At 34.1% G+C, this 16,113-nt stretch overlaps 1 protein-coding gene across 10 annotated transcripts in view; it reads right to left on the bottom strand.

Annotated features, from left to right (window-relative positions):
* The window catches only part of LOC126767348 (extended synaptotagmin-2-B), a 51,468-nt gene that overhangs the window by 11,540 nt on the left and 23,815 nt on the right, over positions 1-16,113 (bottom strand). For 4 of the 10 annotated variants that reach the window (XM_050484914.1, XM_050484906.1, XM_050484900.1 and 1 more), the window contains exons 2-6: positions 15,063-15,313; positions 4,493-4,964; positions 4,268-4,309; positions 3,651-4,202; positions 3,408-3,578 (exon numbers count right to left, since the gene is read on the bottom strand). In XM_050484914.1, the coding sequence (XP_050340871.1) occupies positions 3,408-3,578; positions 3,651-4,202; positions 4,268-4,309; positions 4,493-4,964; positions 15,063-15,067 (1,242 nt within the window). In that variant the 5' untranslated portion in view covers positions 15,068-15,313. The other 6 variants (XM_050484923.1, XM_050484929.1, XM_050484888.1 and 3 more) reach the window with 5 other exon arrangements.

Below are 16,113 nucleotides of genomic sequence, written 5' to 3'. Positions count from 1 at the left end.
TAAAAAAATGTATTCCTTTTTATTTTTTTTTTTGTTTAATATTTTTATTTATTTTCTTTCTGTAGAATTAAAAAATTTTGTTTTGTATAATTCCATTTCGTTTTATTCGTTTTTTTTTTACAAAAAATTATTTATTTATAATTTATTTATATTTTTTTTATTATGTATGTACATATATATATATTTTTTTTTAGGTTTAATATTTTTATGTTTTTATTTGTGTAGGGTTAAAAATTTTTGTTTTGTAAAATTACATTTCGTTTTATTTGTTTTTTTTTTACAAAAAATTATTTATTTATAATTTATTTATATTTTTTTTTATTATGTATGTATATATATATATTTTTTTTAGGCTTAATATTTCTATTTTTTTATTTCTGTAGAATTAAAAAATTTTGTTTTGTATAATTCCATTTCGTTTTATTCGTTTTTTTTTTACAAAAAATTATTTATTTATAATTTATTTATATTTTTTTTATATATATACATACATATATATATATTTTTTTTATGTTTAATATTTTTATTTTTTTTATTTCTGTAGAATTAAAAATTTTTGTTTTGTAAAATTTCATTTCGTTTTATTTGTTTTTTTTTTTACAAAAAATTATTTATTTATAATTTATTTTTATTTTTTTTTTGTATTATAATGTTTATTTCTGTAGAATTTCGTTTAAATTTAATTATTTTCTTAACAATATTTTTATTATTATTATTATTTTTTAGTTATTTTCTGTAAATTTATTTTATATTATTTACGCATTTATTGCTTTAATTTGTTTCATTCTATTTATTTTTTTTAATCATTATTTTTTTACTTCAATGCTTCTCGTTGACTTACCTGCCCAATCGCTCATCATCTCTGCCATTATCCATATCGAATACCGTTATATCAACACTTTGACCCAGTTCAACAAATATTTTAGCCTTTTTAATTTAGTTTTTGTTTTTTTTTTGTTTTTAGTAGATAGTATGTTTCGAAATATTTTTTTATGATTTTTTCGTTTAGGAATTTGGTTTGGTTTTTGAAAATGCAAAGTGAAAACCAAAAATGAAACAAAATAAAAATTAGTATCAGGAGAATAGAACAATAGTATAAACATATATAAATACATACATATGTAGTTAGAGTAAAGTGCGAAAGTTTGCAAACACTCACAAAACACTCATTTGGGGGTGTGAGAAAAAAAGTTTGTAGGTGTTCAAAAATTTTCAAACAAAAACTGTTGACGCATGCCAAATGTGGAAAACTAAAACTATTTTGGCAAAAAAAATTTTGATAACTCAGCTTTTGCAATGTGCGTGGAAAAATTGTTTTTGGATTAAATATTTAAAATGTTTCCTTATATGCTAGTGTTTATAAATATTACTAATTATTAGAAATTTTGTTCAATATTGTACGTATTTTTTTAGTAATTGTTATAACAATTTTCAAAAAAAAAAAAAAATAAAATAAAAAGCAGCAAATTTGGAGTTAAAAATTATGTAGTTTCTTAAACAAAATTGTTAAAAATAAAAAAAATCAAATATGACAACAAATTTTAAGTTATTTAAAAAAATTAAAAAAAAAAAATAGTAAATAGTAAATAAAAAATTAAAATTTGGCAGACAATTTTCATTTGAAAAATAATGTAGTTTTCTAAAATGTTTTTCAAAAATTTTCAAAATATTAAAAAAAATATGATAACAAATTTTAAGACATTTACTCTCACAATATTGTTCATATCAAAAATCAATATTTATTAATTTGTTTACCAATACGTGAGCAAAAACATAAAATTCACAAGAAAAAAAAATAAATATTGAACAAAAAATTATAATACATATTTTTTTCTCAAAAAAATTAATAAAATTTATAAAAAAAAATAAATATTGAACAATTGTAATATATGTGTGTATATATTTTTTATTTAGTAAAAAAAGTTCCTAAAATATGTTTAAAAATTTTAAAATAATTAGTTAAACAAAAAAATAAAAATTATATTCTTTACTGGTTTTAGTATTTTAATTTAACAAAATGTATATAAAAAAGTATTTTTTTATAATAAATAAATAAATTTATTTATTTTTGTACACATTTTTTTAAATTGAAAATATAAAAGGAGTTAACTTTTTTAAATGTTTTTTCATTTTTGATTTCTGACTTATTGTTTTAACCGTTAATTAAAAAAAAACATATTTATTTTTTATTGTAAAAACTTTATATAAACTTAAAAAAATAATTATTTTATTTAATTTTTAAAGGTTTGCATAAAAACTAAATTAATTTTTTTAGAATAAATAAATAAATATTTTTTGGCACTTTATTTGTTATTTTATTTAATTTATTTTATAAAATGTTTTAATTTTACTTAATATTACGCACTTTTTTAAATTGAAAAATTAAAGAGTTTAGGTTTTTAAATGCTTTTATTTATTATTTCTAATTTTTATTTAATTTTTTTATTAATTAATTTTAAATAAAAACTATACACATTTATTTATTATAAAATTTTTAGATCAAATTAAAAAAAAATAAACAATGTTCTATTTAATATTTTTATTAATTAATAAATAAAAGAAAATTAATTGTTAATATGTTGAAACTTAAAAAAAAATTCTTTAATTATTTCGGTTTTTTTAATTTTTAGAGGCGTACAAAAAAAATAAATTTTTTTAGAATAAATAAGAAAAATTAAATAAATAAATAATTTTATTTTATTTTATATTTTCTTTTATTTATCTTATTTAATACAATTTTTTTTTTCAACATTTCTTTAATTTAAAAAATAAAAGAAGCTAATTTTTGTTAAATTTATATAAATTTTTTAAAAATAATAAAAAATAAATAAAATAAGTTTGATTTCATAAATGTTTTACATTTCATTTCCAATTTTTAATTAAGTTTTCTAACAGTTATTTTAAATAAAAAAATGTATTTATTTATTATAAAAAATTTATGTATACTTAAAAAAAATATAAAAAGGTGTAAAAAATAAATTATTTTCTTTAGAAAAAATAAATAAATAAATAATATTTTATACTATTTAATTTTTTTATTAAAAAAAAAGTGTATAAAAAAACTATATATTTAGTTTACATCAATTTAATTATTTTTTTAAGGTTTTATAAATTTTCTAATAATAAAAAAATTAAAATAAAAAGTTTTTATTTTTATTTTTAATTTTTATATAATTTTTTTTTTTAATTTTTAAACATATTTTAGAAATCGATATGACAAGTAAAAATTATTTTTTTTTAATGTGTATAAAATAGTTAATTTTTTTATATACTCGTATGTTAATTTATTTATATATTATAAATTTTGTAAGAAAAATAAAATAAACAATATAAAGTCTCTAAAAATGATGTTATAAATATATTTACAAACATAAAATATGCATAAATATCAATAAAGAATCACTTACCTCGCACCAATAGTCCCACTTCGGGTTCACATTATTCTCAATAATTTGCGTTTTGAATTCTTGTGCGCCTACATTGATCACTGCATAGGGATCTGACTTGCCCTTGCCCAAAACGCCGATATCCTTCTTCATCAGATCCTTAGCCTCAATAACATGAATGCGTAGAATGCCCTACACAAAACCAACACAAAAAAAAAATTAAACATGCACATTCTTTCAATACACCACATCCTCGCTACGTACCTCCGGTTCTGGCATCTTCAAGCTAATCGCTGGCACCTCATTGCTCAAAGTTATTGGCAGCTTATTTGGCAAGACCATGACCGCACCGATTTGCTCCACAATAATGCGGCGCAACAAATCACTCAAACCGGGCATATCCATAAAATCGATAACACCCACTAAATTGAAGTCGATATTTGGATTGTTGAGGAAAAAAATCTGTAGGCCACCTACAAGTGGCATGGAACGTATGAGTGGCTTCATGACCACGCGCACCCAGCCATGTATTTGGAAGTCCTTGATGCCGCCCTTCATGCTACCCAAATAGAAATTGATATCGCAATCGCTTGCATAGAATAAATCTAAATCCATGATGATCTCGTTACGATCGACATTCTTATCGTAGATCTTGACACCGCCTATACGTGGTGGTATCGTGCCCAGAATTATGCGATCGAAACGGAAGCCATTCATTTTGTAATTAGCGAGTGCGAGCGCCACGTTCGGTTCGATGGTCTCTTTGACGAGAGTGCGTGCGAAATGGTTAGCATTGGGCCACACTTGCTTGAGAATCTGAGCGAAAGGGAAGTAAACAAAAGTTGTTTGCCAGCGCGTTTTAGATAGAATGAATTATGTACCTTATTGACCCATTCACAGCGTTCCACATCAGGAAAGTAGACCTGTGAACATAATGCAAAAGTGTAAAAATAGGAGACAATCTGATCAACAATTACGGAAGATATGATGCAAAGAAAAAAATAACGCGGAAGCTCGATTCTTACAGCAGATACTCCAATGCGTAAAGCGTTATGATTCCACTATTCTTTACCGGTATTTTCTTTAAATTCTAGACTTGTACTCACCCACGCTGGCAGCTCATCGATACGCGCCAGTATCACATCCTTCTCAGAGGCCATGGCTGAAGCTTTGGCAATACTGCGTTTATGCTCGGTGGTTTTGCGTAGCTCATCGCGTGCCACTGACAAGATTACCGGTGCGATCAACCACGCGACACTCCAGCCCATATAGCCAACCAAATAAATGGAGCCCACAATGGCAACCTTCTTGAAAACCGTATAGATGATAGAGAAGATGCTATCACTGCTGGCGGATGTCGTGGCGACGGCCTTTTCGGGATTTACTTCCTTGCTAGCTGCAGCCATTTCACTTTCATCGACGGGTGTTGGCGGGCGTGCGGTCAGTTCGGCGAGCGGTGGGCGGGGTATGGGCGTATTGGGGTCGTATACCTCGTTTGCTGTGGACGACAAAGGTTCTGGTTGGGCAGTGGTGGTGGTGGAGCTGACCTCCTGGGTTTCGGGGATATCTTCGATGGTGCTAAAAAGAAGAACGCACATGAGTTCGGTGAGTGTGGATAGTGCATTCTTGGATGGCTTATTAATTCAGTTATTTGTTAGAAGTCAACAAGCTAGCGTCGTGCTTTCCAAGTGAACTTTAGTGATTTTTTTATATGGAGTAAAAGCACAAGCTTACACATAAGCTGACGTTTTGTGCACGCAATCTACTGTGCCGTGTCCTAGGCTGTCGGCGGCTGTTCAAGATTGAATTGAAACGCTCAAAACGTTTATCACGCTCTCATTGAGTCACGCAATTTCGATTAGAGACGCCGCCAACAACAAATTGTGAAATAAGTACGCTTGTGCCTAATCAACCGACAGACTGTGTGACTGTTGGCGTGCTTTGCCGCCGGCTGCCGCAGCTGCGGAATCTGTATGGCGCTACTTAGAATTCTCTAGCTGTGCGGCGTCGCAAATATATTTATTTATAACCACAAACATATAAATATTTATATACATAATGAGTACATAAGCATTAATAAAAGGCAAAAGCGTTAGGCGAATTTATCAGTGGCGGAGCTTTCGAGAAAATCTCGCGCTAAATAATAATAAATGCGAACATTTAGCGAAAAAAGCAACCACAATTGTTTAACAAATCGTATAAATAAGATAAATGAAAGGCAAAAAGAAGAGAGTTCAGATAAATTAGCACTACAACCGAGAAAAATTCGTGATAATCGTGTGGCACATATATATAAAAATGTATGTATGTATGTATGTATGTATGTATGTTTATACGGACAACTGTTTACATATGGATCACGATGAAGTCATCTCCCAATGCCTAGCACAATAAAACTGACTTTGGCATACTTCGTAACATATTGTGATAATACTCGCTAAACAACGAAATAATTAAAAACAGAACCGATAAGAAATTCCTTTCGTAGCCACTGCTTTGACCTTGAAATACTTATGTACTTCATGTAAATAAAAAATACATTTGGAATGTCGAAATATTTTGGGATGCCGGCAATGAATTATATAAGTATTCGTTAATAACAGGTCAATTGAAAAGTCGTGGTCTGCCATAGATGGCGCTAATAGTATTGACAGCTGTTGGATTATTAGTTACTGAATCACTATGAGCGGAGCAACTTTTGTTATTGTGAAAAAAATTGATAAAAAGGAATTTCGCGTGTTGATAGAATATTGCTGTTTGAAGGAAAACAATTTTAACTTGGCTTGATGGAGAGTTTCCGATTGTTACCCACGAAAATATCAAAAAAGTCCACAAAATATTTTGGGATGACCGTAAAGTGAAGTTGTTCGAGGCACTCTAAAGATAAAAACTGAACATGTACATCAAATCATTAACGAATCCTTAGGTATACGAAAGCTCTGTGCAGAGCGGGTGTCGCGTCAGCTCACTTTTCATCAAAAACAAAGACGAGTTGATGATTTGGAGCAGAGTTTGGAGATGTTCAAGCGTAATAAAACCAAGCTTTTGCGTCGATATGTAACCGTCATATCACTCCGAATGCCAATCGATAGTACGTGATGAACCCGCTCCACAGCGGGTTTGGACCGTTTGAAGGGCGAAACCGCCGAAATGTGGCCGCATTTGAAGAAAAAAAAGTTATGTTTTGCACCGTATCACAAGTCAGTGAAAACTAGGACAAAAGCTCATGAATCGCACTTCGAATTGCTTCCGCATCCACCGTATTCTCCATCGTTCCTAGCGATTAAACTCTATTCTCGGAACTCGAAAGAGCAACTAAAAAATACAACAAGAGTATCTTTGAGGGATTAAACATAACGTTTTCATTCTCCTGCAGAGAAGAATGAACCAATTGACAATTCCATCGCAAATCTATATATATTCACAGACGCATCAAAGACGGAAATACTTGTAGGAACAGGAGCCGGCTTCTCCTGTAGCAATCCATAGTAGTAGTAGTTTCAAACTAAATGAATATACGTACAATACAGTCCTTCAGACGATCAGAAATTGTTGGCATGACAGTAGGTGCTAAGTGAGTAAGGACGCAATAACTAGGTTCTTAGTGGGCAACTTGGAAAATATCGTTTGAGTACCCAGTTATTTAGGAAAATAAGGAAACGAAAAGGCAGACGAGTTGGCCCGCTCGGAGGTAGCATGGAATACAACTCCTCCAAGTTTCTCTAGACCATTCAGCACCATCAAGGTTTGTATGCAGCAATGAAACCTGGAGGAACACCTTAGGTCTTGGAACACTAGCAACACAGAGCATACCATAAAGGTACTTTGCGATAGTTTTGCTAGCGAATAGACCAAACAGCATCTACTTCTAGGCAAAAGGGATCTTAGTAACATAGTATTTTTCATCAGCGGTACCTACCCTTAAGATCCCAACTTCAGAAAAATGGTAAAGTTGATGCGGCGGAGAGCAGAACATGCGTGGAGGATGTCGAGACGTTGGACCTTATTTTTGCGAATGCCCAGTCTGCAGCCAGCTGAGACATAAAATCTTACACAGCTCATAATGCTGTAACATTGGACACATTGAGTAGCTTGGGTGGACAAAGTCAGGGTTTTTACCAAATCCACTGTGATACAACGTGAACTTATTTAGTTTCTAGCCGATGCAGCAAAAAATATTCTCAAGTGGTCAAATACCTGTATATGTATGTAAAGATAGTGTTGACCAAATTGCCAAGGCATATCTCGTATCCACAACAAACATCGAACGATGTTTTTTCAAAACGGTTGGAATATGTGTCGAAAAAAATCATAATTCACAGGCATGGAATGAGACCAAAGATTATTCGTCAGCTGGAGTATCTTTCTGTTTTGAAAACGAAAAACTATTTCATATCACTTAGAAGCAAGTGAAGAGGTAATCACTGAAGCAAAGGCATTTTTTCAGGATTTTTGAAGCGAAGTTGTAGATAAAGAAGAGTTGAAAGAAGTGGTCTACCTTGGGATATAAAAGACGGTCCTTGCATGTAAATCAGTCAGTTTTGAGAATATATTTTTTTTATTAAATCCAAGCTTTTTAATTTGGATTAAAACTTTTGTCAGATAAGCTGATTATTTGGAAATAAGGTTTCAGTTAGTTTAACTGGTAATACACCACCCCTTTGCCTCTAATTAAAGAAGTGAAGCTCGAAATTTAATTAAATCTGCAGTAGACAATTTATGAAAAAAAGCTGTTTCTTCTAACGGTAATAATTGCACTTTTGCTATGTTTGTTTTACTTTCGAATAAAACGATTTGCCGCAATAAATTATGAAGAAAGCCAGTGAAGCGGTGAAGGATAACAAAAACTGTAACAATTGGAGTAAAATTGTAATGACAGTCATCCTTTTTTATACGCCTCAAAGTGGCGGTCGTAAAATGCGAGTGTTTACGTTTTTTATTTGGCCAAAGCAAAATAATTTGCCATTAGCCAGCCGGCTCTAGTCACGCACACATAGATCCTGGTATATATGGCGATGACTTCTAACGGTTAAGGACTTACAATATTTAAGCGTATACATTTACAAGTACTACATACTATATATGAATAGTAGATATGTACATATATTCATATACATATATGTATTATTATATATATATTATTTGTATGTTTGTACTCATATCATCTAAAGTATCCATGTGTGGCTAAAATATGTGAATTTTCGTGCTTCAACGAATGAATAAATGCCGGTATGCAGCCACATATGGTATCTATATATGTACTTGTACATATATACTCGTATGTATGAGTAGAAACTGAACTCGCATACAACGAGCAGTCACGCTATATTCCTACAAAACATTTAATTCTAATATGTACTTTATTTATGTATATATAAATGTATATATGTAGCTATATATAAATATTTATAAAAACAATATACTGACTCTACGTAGAAAAATGTACGTAGTTATGTTTGTATGTATTGGTAAGAATATTCACGGAATTGCCCATGTTGATGAAGGCAGCTGGAATGAAGCTTAGAATGCCGGTCTCGCTGACTCAGTTTTGTGGCATTTTACGAGTACACCCTTAACAAATGCTAGAGGCTTTGCTCATTAATCATGGAAATATTTAGAGCACAAAAAAAAAAATAAATAAAAATAAAATAAAAAAATAAATTCATTTGCACATACAGTAACATATGTTTAATTATCGGTGGAACCATTCAGCCATACTACATACATACATATGCATGTACAAACATACTTGCTTGTATTCCAAAAATGTGCGGAGAAATTTTTTTTAAAAGAGCGTTTTAAATTTCAACATGAGTTGGAGAGAATTACTTTGAAAATATTAAGCCGAGAGAATAACAAAAAAATAGAGAGCGATATTTATGGAGGAAGTTCTTATCTAATTGCGAAAGCTTTGACAGTTATTTTTGAAATTCGCCAAAACGACCTTGAAGTGATATATGTATGGGACAGCAAACCAATTCAAACTTCTGAAAACTTGTTAGGTTAGGTTACGTACGATGAATGATCCCCTGGACTGCGTATATACATATATGTAGTCCTTTGTGAAGCCATAGAAAAGAAAAACTCCCGTTCTCGGTTTTATAGATAAGCAAAACGCTTAGTAGCCAATACAAGTTTGCTTAGGCGTTTAATTTCAACTCCCGGCAGTTCGGTGAGATGTCTGTAGGTAGGCGCTCTCAAGTGTTTAAGTCTTAACCTCCCAAACGCGGGATAGTCAAGAAGAAGAAAGTGTTGAGTTGTATCCACCTCAACTTCTTTTATACATCTTCTGCAAACGGCGTCTGGTAAGATTTCCAACCTTACAGCATGGAATACAATAAGGCAATGGTATGTTAAAAGCCCTACAACTAGGGAGAGGCTAGCCTTGCTGAGGGAAAAGAGATCAATAGATCTCCAGCGATCAATCTCGTATCAAAAGGCTTTTGCAACCGCGCAAGTATCAGCGCTGGGCGAGCTTCCGCAAAGCCCAACTATCTAGTAGTAGAACACAAGAGGATACGAGAGCACCGACCCCTTCCTACACTATTGATAGCGGTTCTAGGGTGCCTTTTCTTGCTAGCTCATCAGCTTTACAGTTTCCTCCAATTCCGCTGTGGCCCTGCACCCATGCCAGTCTTAACACAAAGACACTCGATGTTATTAAGAGCGAGGTTAGGCACTCTTCAACCAACCCTGAATGCTCAATAAATGAGTTTAGGGCTAGTATTGCCGCTATTCTACCTGAGTAAATAGTCACTTCTCTGTAGGAAGCTGCACTCCGGAGTAGCAGATCTACTACTACCTTAATGGCTGCAATCTCTGCTTGGAAGACACTGCAATTGTTAGGAAGTATGAAAATGGAGTTGATAGAGAGAGACAGTAAACCCCTCCATCCACCCTACCCCTAGCTGTGATCCATTCGTAAAGAAGCTCACTGTCCTTCTTCTCCAACGACTTCTTCCCTTCGAAAGCTCTCTCGTCGGTATATAGGCAGAGAGGAGCCGCCAGAGTTCGGTTTGGAGACTCCATGATCTAAGCGATCCGAAATGAAGTCAAAGTATCCGAGTGCTCAGATTTGCGTTCTTTAAAAACCCAGATTCTCTGAGTCTAATAGCCACTTTCGCGGCCATACAAGTTCCGGCGATGTCTACGGGCACTATGTTCAAAATGGCGTTAAGTGTCATGGTTGGAGTGGACCTTAGTGCACCACACATGCTGATGAGCGCCGCCTGTTGAATGCTCTCGAGTTTCTTTGCAAGCGTGGTCTTTTCTAGAGCTCCTCCATCACATAAAGACTCCATAGAACATAAAGGGCTTGATTATGGTGTCAAGACCACTTTCGGTGAAAAACCCCACCTCTTGCCAATGGCTCCTCTACAGCACTATAGGGCAATCGAAGCATTTTTGCTCTCTCTTCGATATTCGGCTTCCATGAAAGCTTCCTATCCAGGATGAGCCCTTGATATTTCACTGTAGACGGATGTCTCCCATTTGCGGCAGCGGTGGCACCGGGGTCTTATATGTTATATCTTATAGCGGAAGCTGAAAATTTTATTGTACATATGCAATATGATGTAGTAAAACGTAAGCAATAAAAAAATCAATTTTGATTTTTTGGATGACATGTTGTTCGACATGTTGTTTTATGTGACGATACGCTTTTCCGACTTATAGAATCGGTAAATTTACTAAACGGCATTTTTATATTTTGTGTAACAATTTCTATGCTTACAGATTGGGGCTTGGGTGTACCCGCATAACCTTTTATCAGATCACCCATTGCATCATCATTATTGTCAATAAAAAAATATCACTCATAAAAAGGCAGCTTGGACTCAAGTCTGCAACTCCTTGCCTCGAATGGAGACGAAATCGCATAGGCGAAGACGTCAATGTATTGAAAAAATATTCAGTACAAACAGAGCTAACCTAGAACGGAGGAAGATTGACGTATTTCAAAATAGCTTAAATACTTTCGGTTCATCTTTTTCGAATATTAAGACAAGGCATAACTGAAATTTTTAACCCCAAAGAATTTCGCGTTATCTTTTATATCCAAAAATATGTGTGCTTGCATGTCAATGCACAAATAAATATTTGCAAGTGTCATAAAAGGCAGATAAAGGTGACATATGAGCAGAGAACCAAAGACTTCAGCAAACAATTCAGCAAAACAAACTCAAACAGACGCGATTAAATTGAATTTCTGTACGAGTAATATAAAAAACAAAATAAATAAACAAATTATTATTCCAATAGCGACATATTTGCGTACATACGAACATGTTCTAAGTGGAGGCAAAGAACCTTCAAGCGCACACACATGCACACGCTTTGATGTTGACACATATTTCCTTTAAAGGTGACTCAACAAGTGGCTGCTTTCCAACAGCAACACAACAACAGCAAAGACTGCTCAGTAGAGACGAATGCTTTTGCTGTATACACACAAACATATACACCCAAATATTCATGCACACACATTCATGCATACCTACAAATTTATGTTTTTGCACCTGTTGCTTCTTTGGCAGCATAAATCATTGAAGCAAAAGCAATAGCCTCAAGCAAAAACAAATTGGATTTCGTGCGGCAATTTCTAATGTGGCAGAATTGTTGGAAACTTAAAGCTTTGTTTGCGCCAAAAATTCTGTTTATTATAAGCAGTATGTTTATTATAACGGTATATAAACAATATTACTACTGTGAGCAAAAAAAAGTAAGACTTTGTTCATAATTTATTCTTCAAAATCTTTGTCGTTCCCTTCAAAGTAATCCCTCTTGACACCAACAGCTTTCAATGCGCGTATCGATTCAAGTTTAATGTTTTCAATTGACTCAAAACGGTTTCCCTGGAGTGGTCGTTTGAGTTTGCTGAGTAGCCAAAAGTCACACGAACTAGCTCAGACGAAAACAGTGGTTGCGGCACGATATTGGTTGAAATTTTGGCGAAAACTCACTAGTAAGCAATGCGGTAAGCGGCGGTGCATTCTCGTGATGCAAAAACCAAGAGCTATCTGCCTATAATTCCGACATCTTTTTACGAAAAGCTTAACACTCAAATAGTATTCCTTCTTGACAGTTTGGAGGGACAGTTAGACATGGTTTTTACAGTTTTGGCTCACCTCTGCCATGATATTCGGCCGCTTGATCGTCTGTTTCTGAATCGGAAGCGCTGATCCAAGACTCATCGCTAGTAATAATACGTATCATGACATTCCGCTAGTCGGAAAGAGGAGTTTCACAGACGTTAACGTGTTGCTGTTTTTCGAAAAAATTGAGGATTTTGGAACCAATCGCACTTTCACTTTTCTTAGACCCAAATGATACAAATGAAAGTATTCACTGATCCTTCCGATATTCCAACGATGCCAGTAAGATCTCTGACTGTTAATCGTTGATTCTCAAGCTCTAATTCTTTTACTTTATTGACGTGTTGATCATCAGTTCAGCGTATTAAAAGACAGCGGTTACGCTGACCTAGCCAGTCGTCTGAATGGACGAACACACCCCAGCTCTGAAAGTATTCGATGCAGTATTCGCCGGGAGAGGCAGAGGAAGACCTGCACTCCATTGGAAAGACCATGTTGATAAGGACCTGGCTTCGCTTGGAATCTCCAATTCGCGTCACACTAATCATTAGAAAAAAACGACTGCAGCGCTGTTCTTAACACGGCTATAACCGCGTAAGCGCTGTTTACGCCAAAGGGAGACCCCACAGTCCGCTCAACATCACATATACGGTTCAAGCGAGCGTATCGTGTGAAAGAGTAAAGCCCACCGTCAACAAACTGCGTGGACGTTATTAGTGCGGTTTTAGGCCTGGAAAATCAGGATCGGGAATGACCTCTCCGAGCCGTTAAATACCAAACGAGGTTTCAGACAAGCCGACTCCCAATCGTGCGACTTCTTAAATCGACTCCCGGATAAAATAATTCGAGCGCAATTTTTTTAAGAGTGAACAGATGCTGGCGTTCGCTGAAGCTATTGATATCATTGGCCTCAACATCCCCGCCATTAGTTCTTCAGACAGGATAAGGAAGTGGCAGTGAACGAGGACAAGATTAAATATCTCCTGTCATTATACAAACAGTCATCACATTCGCAACTAGGCTTCCACATCACTGTTGACAATAATAACTTCGAAGTGGTAGATAGTTTCGTCTATCTTGGAACCAGTATTAACACTAATAACAATGTCAACCTCGAAATCCAACGCAGAATAACTCCTGCCAACAGGTGCTACTTCGGACTGAGTAGGCAATTGAGAAGTAAAGTCTTCTCTCAACGAACAAAAACCAAACTATATACATATATCACTCATTATTTTCGTCTTGCTAAATGGTGTAGAAGCATGGTGATGAGTCGACGTTACGAGTCTTCGAGAGAAAGTTTCTGCAGAAGATTTATGATTCTTTGCGCATTGCGCGCGAATACTGCAGTCGATGAAACGATGAGCTGTACGAGTTATTCGACGACATTGACATAGTTCAGCGAATCAAGAGACGCGGCTACGCTTGCTAGGTTATGTCGTCCGTATGGATGAAAACACTCCATCTCTGAAAGTATCCGACGCAGTAGCCGCCGGGGAAAGCAGAGGAAAAGGAAGACCTCCACTGCGTTGGAAAAATCAGGTGGAGAAGGACCCGGCTGCACTTGGTATCTCGAATTGGCGCCAAATTGCTAAAAGAAGAAACGACTGGCCCGCCGTTGTAAACTTTTCTTTTTTACCTAAATAAATTTTTTTTTTGTAATTTTAAATATTATCAGATTCTGATACGAAAAATTATTGCCTTCTAGCAAAAAGCAATAACATTGATCTGAGCATATCCTTAAGCAATATTTTAACGTTATTTGGTACTTCTGAGTATCAAATAAAATTGTCTGCTAAAAAATAATAATACGGAAAAGCAAAAATAATAAAAATAAATTTGGCGATAAGCTAACATGAAAAACGTACTAAGTACAAATTAGAAAAGTAAATTTTATTTTTAAAGACTTAAACGCACTTCCATAAGCAAAGCTCTAAATATATTAACTTTGCAAATATAAGCAAAAATATAGTTGAAAATATCAATGAAACCGTTAAAAATTTAATAAAAAATCACAATTTAATATTTATACTTAATAATAATAAAAAAACTCAAACTTTCTCAACTGTACTTAGTTAGTTTTTGCTGTCACGCTTCAATGCATTAATAGTACCGTTACCAGCTGAGTTAGTTAGTTAAACAACAACAACAACTAAAACAATATTTGCCAAAGTGCCATAAAAGTGGGCGTGTCACGGGGGCGGGCATCAAACCATGAACATACACATCGTCCGAGCAGCCGCGGCAGCACGACATTAACGAAATTTTCGCGTGGCGGCGATCACGCATCGCCAAACAGTCGCAGTCACGAATACAGTCGTTGCCAAAAGTGTGTGTGTACTATGGAATTTTGGTTGAGTCGTTGCTTTGTTGTCTTATCGAAATTGTTCGGTTATCTTTACGAATCCGGCGAGGATGCACGATTGCTTCAAGTATTTGAGAGGCATCTGTTGGGGAAATTTCCGGGATGTAAAAGTTCGTCGTGGTGTTTAGTGAATTTATCGTTGTCGTTTTTGTTGTTGTTGCTGCTGTTGTTTTTGTTGTTGTTGTTTTCGTTGATATTGACCCAAATTTCAAAGCTCACCTCATTTTCGCCGCGTTTAACGTTGCCAAGCAGCAAAGTGATTTCTATGTCTTATGCAGTGTTGTTGTTTTGCTTGTTTTTGCTTGTTGTTGTTCTTTGTAATGTTGTTGATGTTGCACGAAAGTTTTGTGTTGTTATGTAAATATGTGTGTCAATTAGAAGCGACGTGTTTACACTTGGTGTTATTGTTATTGTTTTTAGCGAATATTTATTGGTTTTTGTATTTGTGTTGTTTGCTGAGTTTTAGATAACTGTAAATTGCACGCAATCAAAACCAATTAATTACAGCACGTTGATGAAACATATGTTGGCGGCCGGCAAAGTGGCAATACGAAAGTGGCAATAAATATGCTGTTAATTACACACACACACACACAAGCGCGCGCGCACAAAAGCAGCGCTTTACCGTTATGTATCATTTCGCCCAGGCGTTGAAAACACAAATTAATCCCTTCCGTTTAACCAACAAGTGGTTGTTGTTGCTACTTTTACATACCTACACACAAGCACACACACATATACACACGCATGCATGTTTGTGTGTGCGCGTTGACATGCTTTTGCTGCGTTTGTTTACATTTTCATGGACATTTGCATTCGTGTATGTGTTTGGCTGCTGCTGATTTGTGTGTGTGGGTGTGTGAGCCTGTTCTGCTGGCCACTTAATTGGGTCATAATGAAATTAAACAGACGCCTTTCTCGACGATCAACATATGGTAACAGACTACGTGGAATTTTTGGTTTTTGCAACTTTTGAAATTAATTAGAAAAATCACTCGAAAATGACGAAGTTTTCGAAAAGGAAATATTTGAAGAATTCAAATATCTTATATTATGATAAATTTTATAAGATTTTCCACATGCAAAAATAAAAAAACATATAGAAAGTCATTATATTGATTTTGTTCGGTGAGTTTGTATGGCAGCTATATGCTATAGTGAACCGATTTGAATAATTTCTTTGGAGATGATACCACTGCTATAGATAAAAAGCCATGCCAAATTCGATGAAGAAATCTCGTCAAATGAAAAAGTTTTCTATACAAGCACT

Source organism: Bactrocera neohumeralis, chromosome 2 (genome assembly GCF_024586455.1).
Source record: "Bactrocera neohumeralis isolate Rockhampton chromosome 2, APGP_CSIRO_Bneo_wtdbg2-racon-allhic-juicebox.fasta_v2, whole genome shotgun sequence".
Classification (NCBI taxonomy): domain Eukaryota; kingdom Metazoa; phylum Arthropoda; class Insecta; order Diptera; family Tephritidae; genus Bactrocera; species Bactrocera neohumeralis.
This window is presented reverse-complemented; position numbering and strand designations above follow the sequence as displayed.